The 16,190-nt window shown below is 56.1% G+C and overlaps 1 protein-coding gene across 1 annotated transcript in view; it reads right to left on the reverse strand.

Moving 5' to 3' along the window:
* Positions 1 to 1,463: 1,463 nt before the first annotated feature.
* The window catches only part of LOC134167254 (uncharacterized), a 30,902-nt gene continuing 16,175 nt past the window's right edge, over positions 1,464 to 16,190 (reverse strand). The window contains exons 10-25 of the mRNA XM_062625709.1: positions 15,833 to 16,072; positions 14,195 to 14,287; positions 11,281 to 11,480; positions 10,822 to 10,864; positions 9,269 to 9,404; positions 9,013 to 9,156; positions 8,359 to 8,493; positions 8,011 to 8,124; positions 7,765 to 7,899; positions 7,508 to 7,599; positions 7,150 to 7,323; positions 6,166 to 6,278; positions 5,632 to 5,740; positions 5,341 to 5,439; positions 4,896 to 5,067; positions 1,464 to 3,954 (exon numbers count right to left, since the gene is read on the reverse strand). Coding sequence (XP_062481693.1) covers positions 3,821 to 3,954; positions 4,896 to 5,067; positions 5,341 to 5,439; positions 5,632 to 5,740; positions 6,166 to 6,278; positions 7,150 to 7,323; positions 7,508 to 7,599; positions 7,765 to 7,899; positions 8,011 to 8,124; positions 8,359 to 8,493; positions 9,013 to 9,156; positions 9,269 to 9,404; positions 10,822 to 10,864; positions 11,281 to 11,480; positions 14,195 to 14,287; positions 15,833 to 16,072 — 2,133 coding nt within the window. The 3' untranslated portion in view covers positions 1,464 to 3,820. The remainder of the gene's footprint in view (positions 3,955 to 4,895; positions 5,068 to 5,340; positions 5,440 to 5,631; positions 5,741 to 6,165; positions 6,279 to 7,149; positions 7,324 to 7,507; positions 7,600 to 7,764; positions 7,900 to 8,010; positions 8,125 to 8,358; positions 8,494 to 9,012; positions 9,157 to 9,268; positions 9,405 to 10,821; positions 10,865 to 11,280; positions 11,481 to 14,194; positions 14,288 to 15,832; positions 16,073 to 16,190) is intronic.

Genomic DNA, 16,190 nt, shown 5'->3' on the forward strand with positions numbered 1-16,190 from the left:
ATTGAGTTCAATAGGAGTTTAGGCTGAGTAAGGCATGAGCAAACAAGCGTGCATTAGCCCATGAATAAAAGCCTGATCTGCAAACGTTTAGGAACACATGGAACTCCATGCAGGGGAGTACCAAGGGGGTCACCGCTGTGCCAGGCCTGGTTCAGCTCCGGCTTCAGCTTGGCTACAGAATCCAACCCAACTGCTGGCACCACTGGGATGAGCTGGTTCTGGATTGCAATGATCCGAGCCTACTTTGGTGGTTTGTTTCAGTCCTGTCTCTTTATTTGTATTTCTTTTCCTCCTTCAGAAGTCCATAATCCCTGTTTCTGCTTTTCTTCCACTGGTGGGAACAGCAACTTCCTTTCCCAAATTATAATATAAAAGAGCTGCAAGCAGCAAGGCCATAAATAATATTTTCTTATGGCCAGAACATCCAAGTCTAGGCAAGACACCAAGAACAGCTACAACATTGTAAAACTCCAACACTTCTGCAGAATGGATTCACTAATTAAAAAATGATTCCTTTCTAAAGCACTTGGAAAACATTGGCTTTCCCAGTACTGCCTGACGCTTGCTGTGGCAAGCGAGAGCCCATCCTGCAAACCCACAGCCCAGGAGTCTGCCTTTGCCTCTCAAAAATGTCCCCAAAATAAATACACAGGGAGGGCAAGGGAGAGACAAACACCTCGTCCCCATCACTTCTTTAGTTCATTAATGTATCACCACTTCAAAGCATGGAGCAAGAGCCCCCAAAGCTGAGGCAGTGCTCTCCGCTGGGCACGGCCCTCTCTGGGAACCCACCCGACAGCTCTAGCCCTTCCATTGCTTGGTAAGAAGTTATCCCACATGGCCTTCGCTCCTGGACCTGCTGGGACGGATCCAGCCCCTTCCCTCCACAGGCGGCCCATCCATGGGGCATTTGGCCTTTTGAAGCCCTGCAGAAATACCCCACATCCCCCCTAAGAGTGAGTCAGTGCTCAGTGCTGGGCACATGGGGTCTGGGGCAGAGGAGAAGCAAAGAAGAGCCCCCCACTTCCATCCTCCTGCTCAGCTCTGGACCAGCATGCTTCCACCCACTGGAGCGGGATGGGGATGCAGCACCCAGCGCCTGCAAGAGCCACCAGCATCACAGTGACATTGGTCCTGGCTCAGCATCAGGCTGGAACCTCCTTTATTTTTTTCCTCCCCTTTGCCTTATAACCATCTTTGCAAAAACTAAAGCACATTTCCCAGGAGATTCCCTTGAGGAGCTGCCAGCAGTCGCCACTGGCCATCGGCCATGCCTGTGCCTGTGCGCGCTTCATGGGGTTAAATCTATCCTTGCGCTGTCGACCACCTGAAATGAAGCTTCAGAAGCCACAAAGCCTTCCTGGTGTAGGGAACGCATCATCCCTGGGGCAAGAGGAAACCCTTTCTCCAAGGAAGATGCACACGTTGGGCTCAAAGCCTGTTGATAAGGCTCCTTCTTTCTCTTTTCCTTTTTTCCTGATCTTTTCTTGCAGCAAGCATTCCTTTCACACCCACGCACCCCCCGGCATTCCCAACCATTGGTCTGCCGGCGCATCCGTCACACTTTCCATCGGCCAAAGTAGATACACATTTCAACTGCTTCCATTCCTGTCTCCTCTGGTGTTAACAGCCAGCGCAAACAAAGAGCCCGAGCATCCATCGCCCTACTGAATTGTTTGCATTTGTTCCTTTGGCTGCAGTTGGTTTGGGTTAGAGGGTTTGTATAAGTGATTTGGGGTTCTGGGATGGGGTGGCATGGCATTGGTCACCCATGGCAGAGGGTTTCACTCTGCTTGGGCTGCAGGCTGGGAACGCCAAGGGGTTTGCAAGCAATAATAGGCAACACAAAAGCTTTTTGGGTGAGGGGAGGGAGAAACTCCCCAGGGAGCAGCTGGGGTATCAGCAGCTCATGCTCCAGTGAGAGCCTGGGGAGCCCTAACTACTTTTTCTTACCCCACTTTGGCTTTTCTGCTTCCATCAGAGAGGACAGGGACAAGTGTTAGGCTCAACTGTTAGCCAAGCTGCTCCCAATTCCAAACAGATGTTGGGATCACAGCTGGATCTGTGGACAGAAAGCTCTTGCTTTCCCCACATTTGGTGCTCATACCTAGCCAGGGGATGCTGGTCCCAAACCGCTGATTCTCCCTTTAGCTTACAAGAAGGTCTCTGATCTCACCACAAGGATAAGGAACGATGTCCCACGCAGTCCCTTTGTCCCTGAGCTGTCTGCCTTCATCTGCCCCACCACAAATGTATGCAGATGAATCACGGAGCCCACATTCATGCAGATGGTGGGAAAACCTTGGCTCCACCCATTAAGCCACTCTGGCAGATGCTCTCCAGAGGTCTCTCTGCAGCTCACGGTCCTGCAATCACTGTGAGAGACAGTTTCAGGCCACAGCATCATTGTGACACTGCGCAGCAACGATGAGCATCCCTCTTGCACAACCACATCTGCCTCATCCATCTCCTGCTCCTCAGCCTTTCTGTCCCAGCTACCTCTCACAGTGTTAACTTGGGAGGCTTAGATCACCCACAGAATGGGGAAAAAACTGTGTGTGTCCAGGGAAGGGGACCCCAAACTGTATCAGGCCACCCTGCGGTCAGTGCATGAGCTGAACTGGTGAGAGTACTATTAGGGGGTCAAGGACAGCGTGGGGCACCTTGGCATGTCCCATTGTTTCTCAGCACTGAATTAATCAAATTTGGGACTGTCCATGCAGCCAAATCCTCACCCCACAAAGGTGCATTAGTGCTGGAAATGGGGCACAGGCTGCCTCGCTCCCCCCAGCCTGCCCTCTCCATCACCTCTCCTTCCCAATGACTCCCCCCAGACCCCTGTAACATCCATGGGTCTATGTCCTGAGGTGACATCTCCCGTCTGCACCTCCCCATGAGCAGGGAGAACCTATGGGGTGCGCAGGGCTCCAGATCACCACCAGCCCAGGAGGGTCTGGAGGGATGGGGGGACACGGGGAGCCTGGCTGGGTGCTGAGTGTGACTCAGCACCGCACCACACCTGGTGAGTCACCCACCGGCACTTCCTGGTGCACCCAGAGTTTTCCCTTCCAGGTCCCTCCTGGCAGCATTGCCCCTGCCCAGCCCCGTGCTGGTGATGCCAGCTCTGCCTCACGTGGCTGCCGGTGCCTCCCCTTGGCACGTGCCCACGCGGTGCCAGGGCTCTGGGTGCCAAGCTGCTCCTTAGGGACCCAAATTCCCAAAGGTTTCCAGGTAGTGGGATTAGACCCAGTGCATGGAGAGCCCTGGGTGTGCAAACACATCACGGGCACTGCATGGCTGCTTGCACCAGGGGAAGACAGGGCAAAAAAGGTTGGACTTGATCTTAAAGGTCTTTTCCAACCTAATTGATTCTATGATTCCATGAATAAAGCAGTTTGGTGCTCAGTGGCCGGGGGTCTGTGCACACTCATAGGCAGATGAGGAAACACAGAGACCACCAACCCCCCCTCTCTGAGAGACCAAGCTACAAAATACAAACCAGAATCTAAAACAGTCAAAAATAAAAAAAGGGGGATGAGTTTCCAGGATCTAAGTCCAAGAAATGTCTCAAAGGGATGAGATTGGGATCACAGTCAGCCTCATCTGCTAAATATACCCTGAGCTTGACTCTGCCATCTGGCCCCAGTTTGCCTGGATAAGTGTCCCACTGTGCTCTGCAGGCGTCGTGCACCTCCAACCACCACAGGAGCAGCTGTAACCATGAGCATTCACCATGAAGAAGGTGGAAATGGAGGAAGTGGAGCAGGACAAGGACACCGGAGCATCCACTGGGCACCAGCACGTGGTCCCTGTGCAGGTGCTACTCACAGGCCAGCTTCCCGTCGAAGCTGGAGAGAGCTATGGCAAAGGCCTGCACGGCGCAGAGGGGGTAGTTGTAGTCCATGGTGAAAGCATCATCTGCCACGCGCCCAAACTGCATCACGATGTAGTCAGCTGTGGAAGAGAAAGTGGGAGGCTGGGCACCCATCCCACCCTTCCATAGAGCCATGGAATCAACCGGGCTGGAAAAGCCCTTTCAGCTCATCCAGTCCGACCCCAGCACTGCCCAGGCCACCCCTAACCCATGGCACTGAGGCCTCGTCTCCACGCTGTGTGAACACTTGCAGGGACGGTGACTGCAGCCCTGCCCTGGGCAGCCTGTTCCAATGCCTGAGCACCCTCTGGGGCAGGAATTGTTCCTCAGCTCCATCTAAACCTGCCCTGGGGCAGCTTGAGGCCCTTTCCTCTTGCCAATGGTGACATCCCAAAGAACCTGCTGCCCCCCCAGTACCGCAGTGCGTATTACCAAAAAGCATCATTTCCCCACTGCACGAACCACAGCGCCCTTCAGTCCCCCCGCAGCGGCAGGGACCCCCCCGGCAGGGGACAGGGACCCCCCCGTGGGACCGGAGGGCGGGTGACAGGAAATCTGTATAAATAACCAGGGGCCCTCGAGGGGCTGTTTCTGTCCCGTAACCCAACACCCGAGCCCGAGGGCTTCTGACTGCGCCCGACAGGTGACGACGGCCGGCGCAGAGCCGCTGCCACCCCAAGGGACTGTCCCCAGGGCGCGTCGCACCCCGAGGTGACCGCGGGCAGCGTGGGGTGCGTATGGGGGGGATGCCCTGGGGCAGCCTGGGCTAAGGGGGGGGGGGGCTGTCAGTGTCCTGGAGGTGCTCGGCACCCCGCGGGGTTTGTCATTGCCCTAATCTGCCTGGCAACAGATGACGCTCGCTCCCTCTGCCTACACGCGGTGCCTCAGGCCCTGCGTGCCTTCACCCCGGCACCCCAAAAGCAGCCACACGTGGGAAAATTAAACCTCAGCAAAACCAGGGGGTGCTGGGGCCGGCTGAAGGTGGTGCTCCCCCATCACCCCCCTTCCAATCCCAGCTTACGGTCACTGCTGTGCACGATCTGGAAGTTCTTCACGGAGGCGTGAGTGACCCGGCCGTGGAAGTTGAGGACGTAGGACTGTGTCTCATCATTCCACACCGGCGCCTTGTTGTGCAGCTCAATCACGTTGTCCATGTTTTTGTTCTGCCATCGCATCAGGAGACCGTCGTTATCCTGGGGAGGGTGAGAGTGGGGAGCAGAGTTGGGGTGACTGTATCCAGAGCCCTGCTACCCTCCATGGGGTGCCCAGAGGATGCTCTGCAGCAGTATCCAGCTGGGAGCTGGGATCCAGCATGGAGAAAACAATACAGCTACCACATTTCCCACCTCCCAGGGAGGTGCTTTGAATCTCAGGGACACCTGAAATCTTTTCCATACCCTAAAATGGGCAAAATCCAAGGTGATCCCCAGCACATCCAGGCCCCAAGCAGTTTCTCCCCAACTTACATTTCGGGGCCGGATGGGCACCCTCTCGTTGTCAGAGTTCATCCCAGGGATGATGACCGTCATCTTCCGGGGGCCTTTGAACCCCAAAACATTGGTCTCCTGCAAAGGAAACCCCATCCCTAAAACCAGCAACCACTGCAGGCTGCAGCCTCTTGTGGGCAGCTGTAGGAGGGCTCAGGAATGGATCCAGCCCCATCCCACATCCCTGCCACCCCCTGGCAGCAGCCCAGTGAAGGGGTGCAGGTCAGGGACCCCCTTGCCCCTGCCCAGGACGTCCCAGGGGCTCCTTACATAGACCACAGCTGAGAGTTCCTGCCGCACGTTGGACCAGTCAGCGTTGGCCCTGTCGGGGTTCGCGCCGTTGTCGAACACTGTGAACTTCGTACCCATCAGGTTGGATCTGCAGCGAGGACAGGAGATGGCCACAGCCGGTGCCACCAAGTCCCCTCTATGCCCCCAGCCCAGCTTTGCTCCAGCTGCAACACCCATGGCCAGCGCCATCCTTCCCATCCTTTAGCTGTTTGCTTGGGTTCGGGGCACCCCTGAATCGGGGTGTTAGAGGGTGCTGCCACCTCGGGGGCTCCCCTGCAATTGCTGTGCGGCTGCCAGCGGTGCAGCACGCTGGGACTTGCCGGGCGCTGTTTCCAGCCATAACCTGTCTGCCTGGAGGAACCAGACAAGCTGGTTTTCCCCTCCCGGCCCCCCGACACTCTTCAGGTTGGACCCAGCAACAGGGAACACTGCATTTAGCCTCCTGCTTGACCCAGCCATCGCCTGGGACAGCCAGCAACCCATGTAGCAATGGGGTGCCTTCGCCAACCCTACCTGAGCTTCCCAATGAAGTTCTCTCCTCCCCGTGACAGGTCGGTGGGATCGATGGAGATGAGGTAGTTGGAAGTTTTGCTTTTCTTCCGCTTCCTCCCGGCAAGGAGGAATACCTGCCAGGACAGGGGAACTTTGTGGGAACTGGGCATTATCACGGCCATCACCACCACTGCCCCCAGCTTGCCGTGCCCTCTGCACAAGGCTTAGCCCAACAGGTCACTGTCACAAGCTTGGGGAAGTCATGGACTGGAGATGATCCCCACAATACAGGCTGGGCCAGGAGGGTCTGAGCCCAGCCTGGCACCAGCATGGCTCTCCAGCCAACGTTTGCTCATCATCCCGGGTACCCTGTGAAATAGGCATTTCCCAGGAGGAATTGCAGGGGAAGGGAACAGCCCCACCGGGGACCCACCACCACAGTGGGATAGAACCCCAGACTGGTTTGGGTTTGGAAAGGATCTTAAAGCTCCTCCAGCCCCAACCCCTGCCACAGGCAGGGACCCCTTCCACTAGAGCAGCTTGCTCCAAGCCCCTGTGTCCAACCTGGCCTTGAACACTGCCAGGGATAGGGCAGCCACAGCTTCTCTGGGCACCCTGTGCCAGCGCCTCAGCACCCTCACAGGGAAGAGCTTCTGCCTTAGATCCAACCTGAACTTCCCCTGTTTCAGTCTGAACCCATCACCCCTTGTCCTATCACTACAGTCCCTGATGAAGAGTCCCTCTCCAGCATCCTTGTAGCCCCCTTCAGACACTGGAAGCTGCTCTGAGGTCTCCATGCAGCTTCTCTTCTCCAGGCTGAACAGCCCCAATGTTCTCAGCCTGTCTTTGTATCGGAGGTGCTCCAGCCCCTGAGCATCCTCGTGTCCTCCTCTGGACTGGAGAGGTGCCTCTGGGATGCAGGTGAGCATTTCCCCAAAAGCCTGAGGGTGCTCCTGCATGGATGCAGAGTCCCAGGGGTAGCCCCACATCCCAGCCCCAACTCACCTTCTTGTCATTATCCAAGTGAAGGTAATAGGTGGGGTAAAGCCCCCGGTCCATCCCCTTCTTGTCCCGTGTCACCCGGCACTTGATGGTCACCCCCTGTGCTGCCGGCCGCAGCACAAACTCCTCCAGGTTGTCCACCTCAATAACAGGCGATGGGGCTCTCTCCTCCTTGGGCTGCAGCACAAGAGGGGATGGTGGCCCCACAGCCAAGCCTGTGCCCTGCTCCTTCCCCAGCTCATTGCTCCCCACCTCCCCTGGACTGTAGTGCTGCAGCTTCAGAGATGATGCTCCAGCTCCCCAACCCACCCTGGGGGGGAAGAGCTGCCACCTCCCACGGCTCTAAGGGTTTTCTTTGTACCTTCTTTGATTTCTTCCCTTTCCCCTTCTTGTTGGAGTTTTTCTGTGGGATCTCCAGGGTCTCGTCCTCACTCTCAGCTGCTCTGGGAGGAGCTGCAGGCAGGGCATGGAGGGAAGAGCCTGATTCTGCTGAACCCCAAACCTGAACTCGGCATAGACCCACAGCCATTGATCATAACCCCCTCTCCATGGCCAGGCTCACCCACACTCCTGCAGCACCCACCGCCCTCCACCACATCACCAGTGCTGGGCTCCCACCTTTCTTTTTGGCTTTCTTCTCCTTAGGGGGGTCCCCGCCGGTCTGGAAGAGGGATGCTGGGTTTTTCTTCTTTCCCGACCTGATGGGTTTGGTGCTGGAGTCGGAATCATCCTCTTCATCACTGCTGGTGGCGGCTGGAGGGGATATGGAAGACATTGTCATGCAGCACTGGGTACTATCAGCTCAGGGTGATGCTATGGGGCAGCAGCGCTGGTTGCTACCCCTTATCCCTGCTCTCCCTGTACCTTTCTTCTTGTTTTTCTTCTCCTTCTTCTCCCCATTCACCTGGAACATGGACATCGGCTCCTTCTTGGTGCTTTTAGCAGATTTGGCTTTGCTGTCAGGGTCACCCTTGTCAGCTGGTGCGATGGAGGAGCTGATGAGTGGCCAGACAGGGGGACAGGTACAGGCAGTGATGGGCACAGGGAAGTGGCAGGAAGGTTTGAGCTCAGGGGAGATTTGGAGAGGGGGCAATTGCCCCACAGCTACATGAGCAATGGTGATGGAATGCTATGGACCTCTCATCCCACTAAGGACAGATTCAAGTGGCAACGAAACCGAGTTCAAGCCATCCCTGTCCCCTGAGTACTTACCCTTTGGCTTCAGCTTTTTCTCCCGGCTCTCACCCGAGGGGGACTCTTTAGGTAGTTTCTTCTTGAGCTTTTTTGGTGGATCTTTACTCTCCACCTCCTCTTCCTCCTCCTCATCCTCCGAGTCCTCAGCTGGCTCTGCCCAGAGGTGACACCAGGGCATCAGCAATGCGATGGCCTCCTGCATCGGGCCATCACGGTTTGCGAGCAGGGAACCTCCCGCGGCACCCATCCCACCATGGCCATGGTGCTGGGGCCGTGGGTACCAGGCCAGCCGCGGCTGGTGGCCAGTGGCACATGGGACGTGTCCGGTGCCGGACACAGCAGGCGAAGGCACACTGCCACCTCCTGGCTGCAGGGCGGGGGGAGCGAGCCCCAGCTTTTTGTCCCGGAAAGATGCCCCGGAAGCGTGTCCCAACCCAGTCCTGGCTCCCCAGCCAGCACTATGCACACAGCTCCCCTGCCACATCCCCCTTCTTCCTAGATCCACAGCTGGGGTTTGGTCCAAAAGGCCCTCAGACGCATGCAGAGTCCCTGCACTGGTGGCACCAGTGGGACATGGCATCCCTGCCATCGATGGCACCAGTGGGACATGGTAGATGGGGATATAGGATGCCATGAGCGGGTGCTTGCAGAGGGGTGGGTGCTACCCCCCACCTTGCTGCTTCTTGGGGCCTTTGACCACACGTGAGCGGGGGGCTGGGCTCTCCTTTTTCCTCCGAGGCTCCTTGGTGAATTTAGGGTCCTTGTTGTTCTCCTCCTCCCCCTTCTCCTCCTTCTTCTTCCTCAGCTTCTTCACCCCTGTGTATTTCAAGAGATGCCTGTGATAGAGATGCCCCTGTTTGCGGGTGCAGGATGGGGGGACACGCTGGTGTCCCCCCATTTCCATGGGAGCTGGGGAGTCCGCGTTTACCCTGTGCCAGGGCTCGGGGCTCCTCCGTAGCCCCCCCCTCGCCTGGCTTCTTCACCCGAAGCCGCCGGGGCTTTGCCTCGGGCTCTGGAGCAGGCTCCTGCCGCTTCTTCTTCAGCTTCTGCCCCTGTGGGTGGTGCTGCAGAGACAGTGCCTGCCTTAAACCCCTTTTTCCTTGGCAAGGCAAACCCCGATCATGCAGCACCAGCTCCCTTTCCGAAATACAGCCAGGCTTTTCGCACATGGGAGCAGGGACACACTCACACCTTAAAACGAGAGACTTACCATGGGGCAGCCCCACCGAGAAGGCAGAGGGAGGAAAACAAAAAGGGCTGTTAGCAGCCAGCCAGCCGCATGTCAGCCCCGGGAACAAGGGACATGATGCTGGCACTGCCCCAGCACCATGGACCACACCAGCAAAGAGGGACAAGCTACACTGTGCCACAGGGACCTTGGCCTAGAGCCATCCCAAGCACCTATGGGCATCCCAGGGGACCTGAGCTGGGACAGGGGACATGAGGACAGCAACAGCCTGACTCCACATCCCCATCTCCTCTTGGTCCCATAAAAGGCTCCCAACAAAGGCAAGGAGCGGTGGGGCTGTTACAGATGGAGGTCAACAGGAGAGGGGAAGCAGGAGGATTAGGCGCAACACACCTAATCCTGGTTAGGCAGGGCTATAAATAACTTTCATTTACCAAACACGGAGCATGTAGGGCAGCGCTTGGCTCCAGAGAGGAGATATCTGAGGAATGGGTGCCAGCTTGAGACCCTCAGAAAGTGATTTAATCAAATCCAGCTGTACCAGTGCACCCACCACCCAACCATGCACCTTGCCCCTTGCAGTGATGCAGCCATCTGTCCCTGCCGGATGCTCCAGCATGATGGGTGAAGGTGTTTGGCAAGAAGGGGCTTTAGATGGATCCCAGCACTGCAGATTTTGGGGGATGAAAGCTGGGGGTCCCATAATGGAACTGGGAACTGGCTGGTTTCTTCCATGTCATCAGCTCACAGCTAAAAACTCCTTCGCATCCTTTAATCCCTTAAGCAGCTGGAGGGGGGGGTGGAGGATAACAACCCCTTTAGGCCTTAAGGAAGCCCTTTGAGGAGGGGCTGCTAATTAAACCAGATGTGAATGAAATCGCTGCTGAGACCCCTCAGAGGCCGGGCAGCATCCGAGGGCTGGGCTGAAGCCCCTTGAGGAGGGTCTGGCCCTTGGGGTCATGGCCAGGGGAAAGTGAGTCACAGCCAAGGGCTTAACTGAGGGGCTTAATTAAAGCCTTAATGAGCGCTGAGTGCTCACCTCGAGGGCTGTGTGAAACCGGTGGGAAGGGGGTTTGGAAGGATGCACAAAGGAGCGGGGGGGGGGTTGTGGGATTTTCTTTACTTCCCAAAAGCTCCCCTGGGGTGCAGCATCCCGAGGGAGCATCCTGTCCAGCCCCAAGTCAGTCTCATTGTGGGGCCCTGGGGTTTGGGGGTCTCCGATGTCTCCAGACCTTGGGCCTGCAGCCAAGGATGGTGGTGCTGGGGGTGGGGGAGGAAGGGCTTTTTCTCACCTGCTTGGGCTTGTGCTGGGGGCTCCCCGGCTCTTCACTGGGGCTGTGGGGCACAGAGAAAAGGGGTCAGGGGTTTCAGAGACCCCATGATCTCCGAGACCATCTGGCCAAGCAACACCCCATTTCTGGGGAGAGGAAAGTCAGCCTTCATTTGGCTGCAGGAGCAACTCGCCCTGTCTCCACTGGGTGAAGCTCAGACAACAGCATCCTTCCTGGAGCCCAGGATAGACCTTGGCCGAGGGTGACAGCAATGATGTTAATATAAGACACCCCCACCAACAAACACTGTCTCTCTGTAGGCCAACAAGCATTACCACACCAACCCCAGAGCAAAAAACCAACCCGGATAAAGCAGCTCATTAAATTGCATTTTAACTGGAAATAGGACAAAAAGGCACCGATGGGGAAGCCCAGCACACTTCCCAGCCCACAGGTCGCATCCTGCCCACTGGCACTCACCTCTCTGCAGCCCAGACCTCGCGCAGGATCTCTGTCTGCAGTGGCATGGTTCCTGGTCCAGTGTCGAGCTGGCTGCTCCCTTCTCCTGCCCCAACCTTCCCTCCTCCCAGCACCAGCTGCTGACCTCTGCGGTCCCTACCAGCCTGGTGCTGGGTCCATGGGCTCAGCCACAATGGTCCAAGCGGCCTCACCGCATCAGCTCATCCACCTCTGTGAACCCCGTGGCAGGAAGAGCAGGCGAAGGAGATGATTAACTTTTTATTTCTCCTGAAACTCAGTAATAGGATTTCAGGGGCTGCCGGCCAGGAGAGCAGCTGGCAGGGCAGTAATCCCAGGAAAAGGGAGCCCCAAGGGAGCACATTGGGCACAGGGCGTCAATTGAACCCCAGGTGCCTTTTGGGGGTGCACAGCTCCTCCGCACACTGGGTGGGTTCCCTGGTATGGTGGAGCCACTCTCTCCAGCCTGGTATGAGCAGAGGAATGCAGAGGTTAACCTCACTTAATGTGCTTTTTTCCACCCAAAAAGCATGGAATCACAGAATGTTTTGTGCTGGAAAGAACCTTAAAGCTCCTCCAGCTCCAAGCCCCTGCCAAGGGCAGGGACCCCTTCCACTAGAGCAGCTTGCTCCAAGCCCCTGTGTCCAACCTGGCCTTGAACACTGCCACAGATGGGGCATGTCTTTTATTTTGTGATAGAAAAGCAGGATTTGGGCTGTTTCGTGGGAGTTGTGCATGGGGGAAGGCAGCATCCCAACTCCAGGCAATGCCAAGGGCTTCCCTATGGACCACAGCTCTGCTCCAACTCGGATCCCCCATCCCCAGGTCCCTTCAGGTCACTGCTCCTGCCTCACCCCGCTAACGCCACTGCATTCCCGTCCAAAGGCCACCTGGATGCTCTCCATGCAAAGCTGGACAAGCCAAGTGTCCTGGGGGTGCCCCCCAACCCCTCAGCCTTGCCCGGCCCACCCCAGACCCCCCCCCCGCCGCCCCACTTCCTCCCGGTGCCGCTAGAGGGCATTGGAGCACCGCGCACCGGGACCCACCCGCGCCCCGACGGCTTCGGCGCCTCGGGTGCAAAGTGCTCCCCGCTCCGCTTTCAGCCCCAGACCGCACCGCGTCACCTGCCCGCGGTCGGTTTCTTTTCCACGGGGGTAAAAGCTCCGAGCCGGAATAAGCAATAAATTTGCTTGGGGGGGTGTGTGTGTGTGTGTGTGAAGGGAAGGGAACCCAGAAATTGAAAGCAAGTTGTGGGGTTTGTGCTGTTTCCCATGGAAAATGTGGCTTGGGCTGCCCTCAGATGACTTTTTTCCTTTGCCTGCAACAAAAAGAAGCCAATTCTTCGCAGAGCCCCTGGTCAGCACCCAGAGATGCTTTGATGGCTCCGAAACACCCGGGGGATGCTGTAAAACCCGAGACCTGGATGAGCAGCAGCACAGCTGCAGGTAAGAAAATGGGCAGGCTTGAGAAATGGTGCTTCAGCTATCACCTGGTGGGACTAAAGAAGAGAAATTCTAACACAATCTGGGTTATACCCCAAGACTGTGGCAGAGGGGGTGTAACAGGGACAGGCAGAGGGTGCAGAGGGACCTGCATGGCTCTCTGCTCCCTCTGCACCCTCACCAAGGGTACACAAACCTCCTCCATCCACGCCGGAGCCCCTTCCCAAAGGTAAGCACTGGCAAAAAACCAAAAGCTTCAGGACAACCCTCCCCCCCCACCCTCCCCCCAGGATGGTGCTGGTAAAAAGGGGCACCAGTAAATTCCTTAACAAATCCCTTGCTGGAGCCGGGGCATCTCCACATCCTCCCCCCAGCAAGCCCGTTTGCTGAGCAGGATCCAGAGAAAACACTTCTTTATTCTTTTCTTTTCTTCAGTTGTTTATTTTTAAGCTCCAAAAAGGGCTTTACAAAGAACAGACAGGAAAACTAAAGCTGTTCTGACAGTGTCCCTTTAGGATGCAGGGCGACCACAGCCAAGGTGGCAGCAGCACCGGTGCAAAGACACAATGTGCCCCAGGCCCCCCTCACCACAGCAGTGAGCTGTGAACACATGGTCCAGCCCAGATCCAACAACGTCTCAAGCCCTGCTCTTTTCTTCCCCATGTATGGAGCCCAAATAAGCAATAAAATCACTTAAAGATGGGTGCTGAGGGATGCGCTGCAAGCCACAGATTGGTTGCCTGCGAGCAGTGCAGCTGGACAGGTTTTACTCTCCAATGACACAGAAACTGGCTTCTTCAAAGGATAAAGTGCTCACCAAAACCCTGGTTAAAGGCAAGCCACATCCTATCACCAAGTGGCTGCAATGAAGGTGATGCAGATCCTCACCCTCATCCCCAGCTTCACACTGCAACCCTTTTGGCCACACAAGAAATGACCAGGAGAGAAGACCCATTTCTGTGCCCACCCCAGTGAGTACCCACAGGTGTCAAACCACCGGGTGCTGTGGGGAGCTGGGTGCCACCCGTGCCTATGCCAGCAGCACTCCCCTCACCGGCACCAGCAACCGGAGGCCGCACTGCAGTGTACAAGGAGCATCTCCCACATCCCAATCCCAGGAGGACCCAGGACAGCCGACACGAAGCCAAAGGAGCTGGGACGAGCTGTCTATGGAAACCTCCCAAGAGGCAAGAGTTTCAATTTTTATTATTATGATGATGATGATGATTTTTGTCCTTCTCTCCGTTTCCACACTGTTTGTTCCACGTGTGGTGGTCCCACAGCATCCCGCCACTCCCGCTCGGCCCAGGGCGGTGGGACAGGGTTTGGATTTTCCTTTGCAAGGTGCCTTTTTGCTTCCACGATCACACAAACTGTAACAAGCTTTACAAGAAAACACTGGCGAGTCCTGAGGTCTGACAGCAATCTTCTTCTATGGGCAGGAGGCTCTCCCTTCCCCTCCTCCTCCATCATACATGTCCTTTAGCATCTTCAGCATCAGGTTTTGATCCCTTTTCACAAGCTGCTCTCTCTGCTACTTTTTCAACCCGGGTTTTGCTAGCTGCTTCCTGCAGGACGGCAAATACAGCACATAGTTGGGAACAGGAGAAAGAGCAGGCAGTTACAGTGATGCTGCGGATGGGTGCAGGCAAGCCTGGTAGAGCAGGCAAATCACAGAATCAACCAGGTTGGAAAAGACCTTTAAGATCATCAAGTCCAACCTTTACACCAGCACTGCCAAGGCCACCACAAAAACATTCCCATCCTAGGAATTCCTCCCCATGTGAGATCCCCCCTGCCTGTACACAACTGCAGTTCACACTGGGGGCTCCTGTTTTCTTGGCTCAGCAGCTGGACAAGGTTACAGCCCATCAGCTCAGCAAGCCTTTGGGGAAGGGATGGGATCCCCTGGAAATGGTGCAACCCACCTTGATCAGGCTGAGAGACCTGGGCTGGTTCAGCCTGGAGAAGAGAAGGCTCCTGAAGGGGAGACCTGAGAGCAGCTCCAGTGCCTGAAGGGGCTGCAGGAAATCTGGAGAGGGGCTTGGGACAAGGGATGTAGGGACAGGCCAAGGGGAATGGCTTTACCCTGCCCGAGGAGAGACTGAGATGAGCTCTTAGGCAGAAGCTCTTCCCTGTGAGGGTGCTGAGGCGCTGGCACAGGGTGCCCAGAGAAGCTGTGGCTGCCCCATCCCTGGCAGTGTTCAAGGGCAGGTTGGACACAGGGGCTTGGAGCAAGCTGCTCTATGGAAGGTGTCCCTGCCTGTGGCAGGGGTTGGAGCTGGAGGAGCTTTAAGATCCCTTCCAACATGAACGAGTCTGGTTCTATGATGGGAGCAAGGCACTGACATGGAGCAAGCCTGGAGAGAGGAACAGGGCAGCAGGACAAGTAATTAAGGCAGCAACATCAGAGTGGGGATATAAGAGCCTGAGCTGTACGTAACAGCCCATACACTGGCTGTGGGGGCAGGAGAGGAGCACTAAGGCACAGCACAGCCCCACGCCTGCTCCAGCCATCACTCTCCCGGACCTGAGCTGGTTATCCCAGCACACTGCTTCCTAGTCACTTATTCCACGGCCAGGCACCAGTTCAGAAGAGATTAAACCATAAATGACCCACACAGATGGCTTGCAAAGCCATGTCCTCTCTTGTTACAGTACACCAGGTTTTGTTCAGAGGAATGCTGGATGAGAGCCTGTTACAAGATGGTGATCTCTCCATTCGAGCACAGGAGCAGGCTATTGCCTTACCAGCTGCAGGAAATCCATCCTATCATGTCTCAAAATACCCTTGGCCGTGCCAGAGACAGAATGACATTTCATTTTACCAGTGACCAAGAGGTCATCAACACTCACTGGCTGGGAACAGCAAAATCGAGTCCAAATGCTCACCCTGTTATCAGCTCTCGGGAGCTCACAGCACAAATACTTCCATTGATGACTGAGCATCTGATGGCAGCCTTTGGCTAAGAGAGACCCAGAAATAAACCACTTCTTCCCACTGCAGCAGGCTCTATCCCTCCATCCTCAACCTGATCTATAATTCAATTGGTTTTAACTCGTCTCTTTCCATGACAAACCAGCTGAGCATCCTGCTAGATGGCAACACGCACCTTTGCATCCCTCTCTGCAAACTTTGTGAACATGTTGGCGTAGATCCTCCGGTCCCGCTCGTTGTGTTCCTTTGTTTTCTTCTGGCACACAGAGATCTGGGATTTTGCTGCTTTGTTCTGTGGATTCACTTCCAGCACTTTCTGAAAGTCACATTTTGCCAGCTCAAACTCATTCATCAATAACCTGGCTTCGCCCCTTCGGTACAAACCCTTCTCGTTGTCCTGGTCCAGTCCTAGTGCCTGCAAACACACAGGTCCCCGTTAGCAAACTGGGGCTCCCACAACTGACCCCCTTAGGGTCATACCCTCATTAAATGTGCAGAAATTAGGACAAGGTGGCTTCAAGTCTCCAGAGCAC

The sequence above is a fragment of the Pezoporus occidentalis genome, unplaced genomic scaffold (genome assembly GCF_034315485.1).
Source record: "Pezoporus occidentalis ecotype Australia unplaced genomic scaffold, CSIRO_AGI_Poc_V1 ctg280, whole genome shotgun sequence".
Lineage (NCBI taxonomy): Eukaryota > Metazoa > Chordata > Aves > Psittaciformes > Psittacidae > Pezoporus > Pezoporus occidentalis.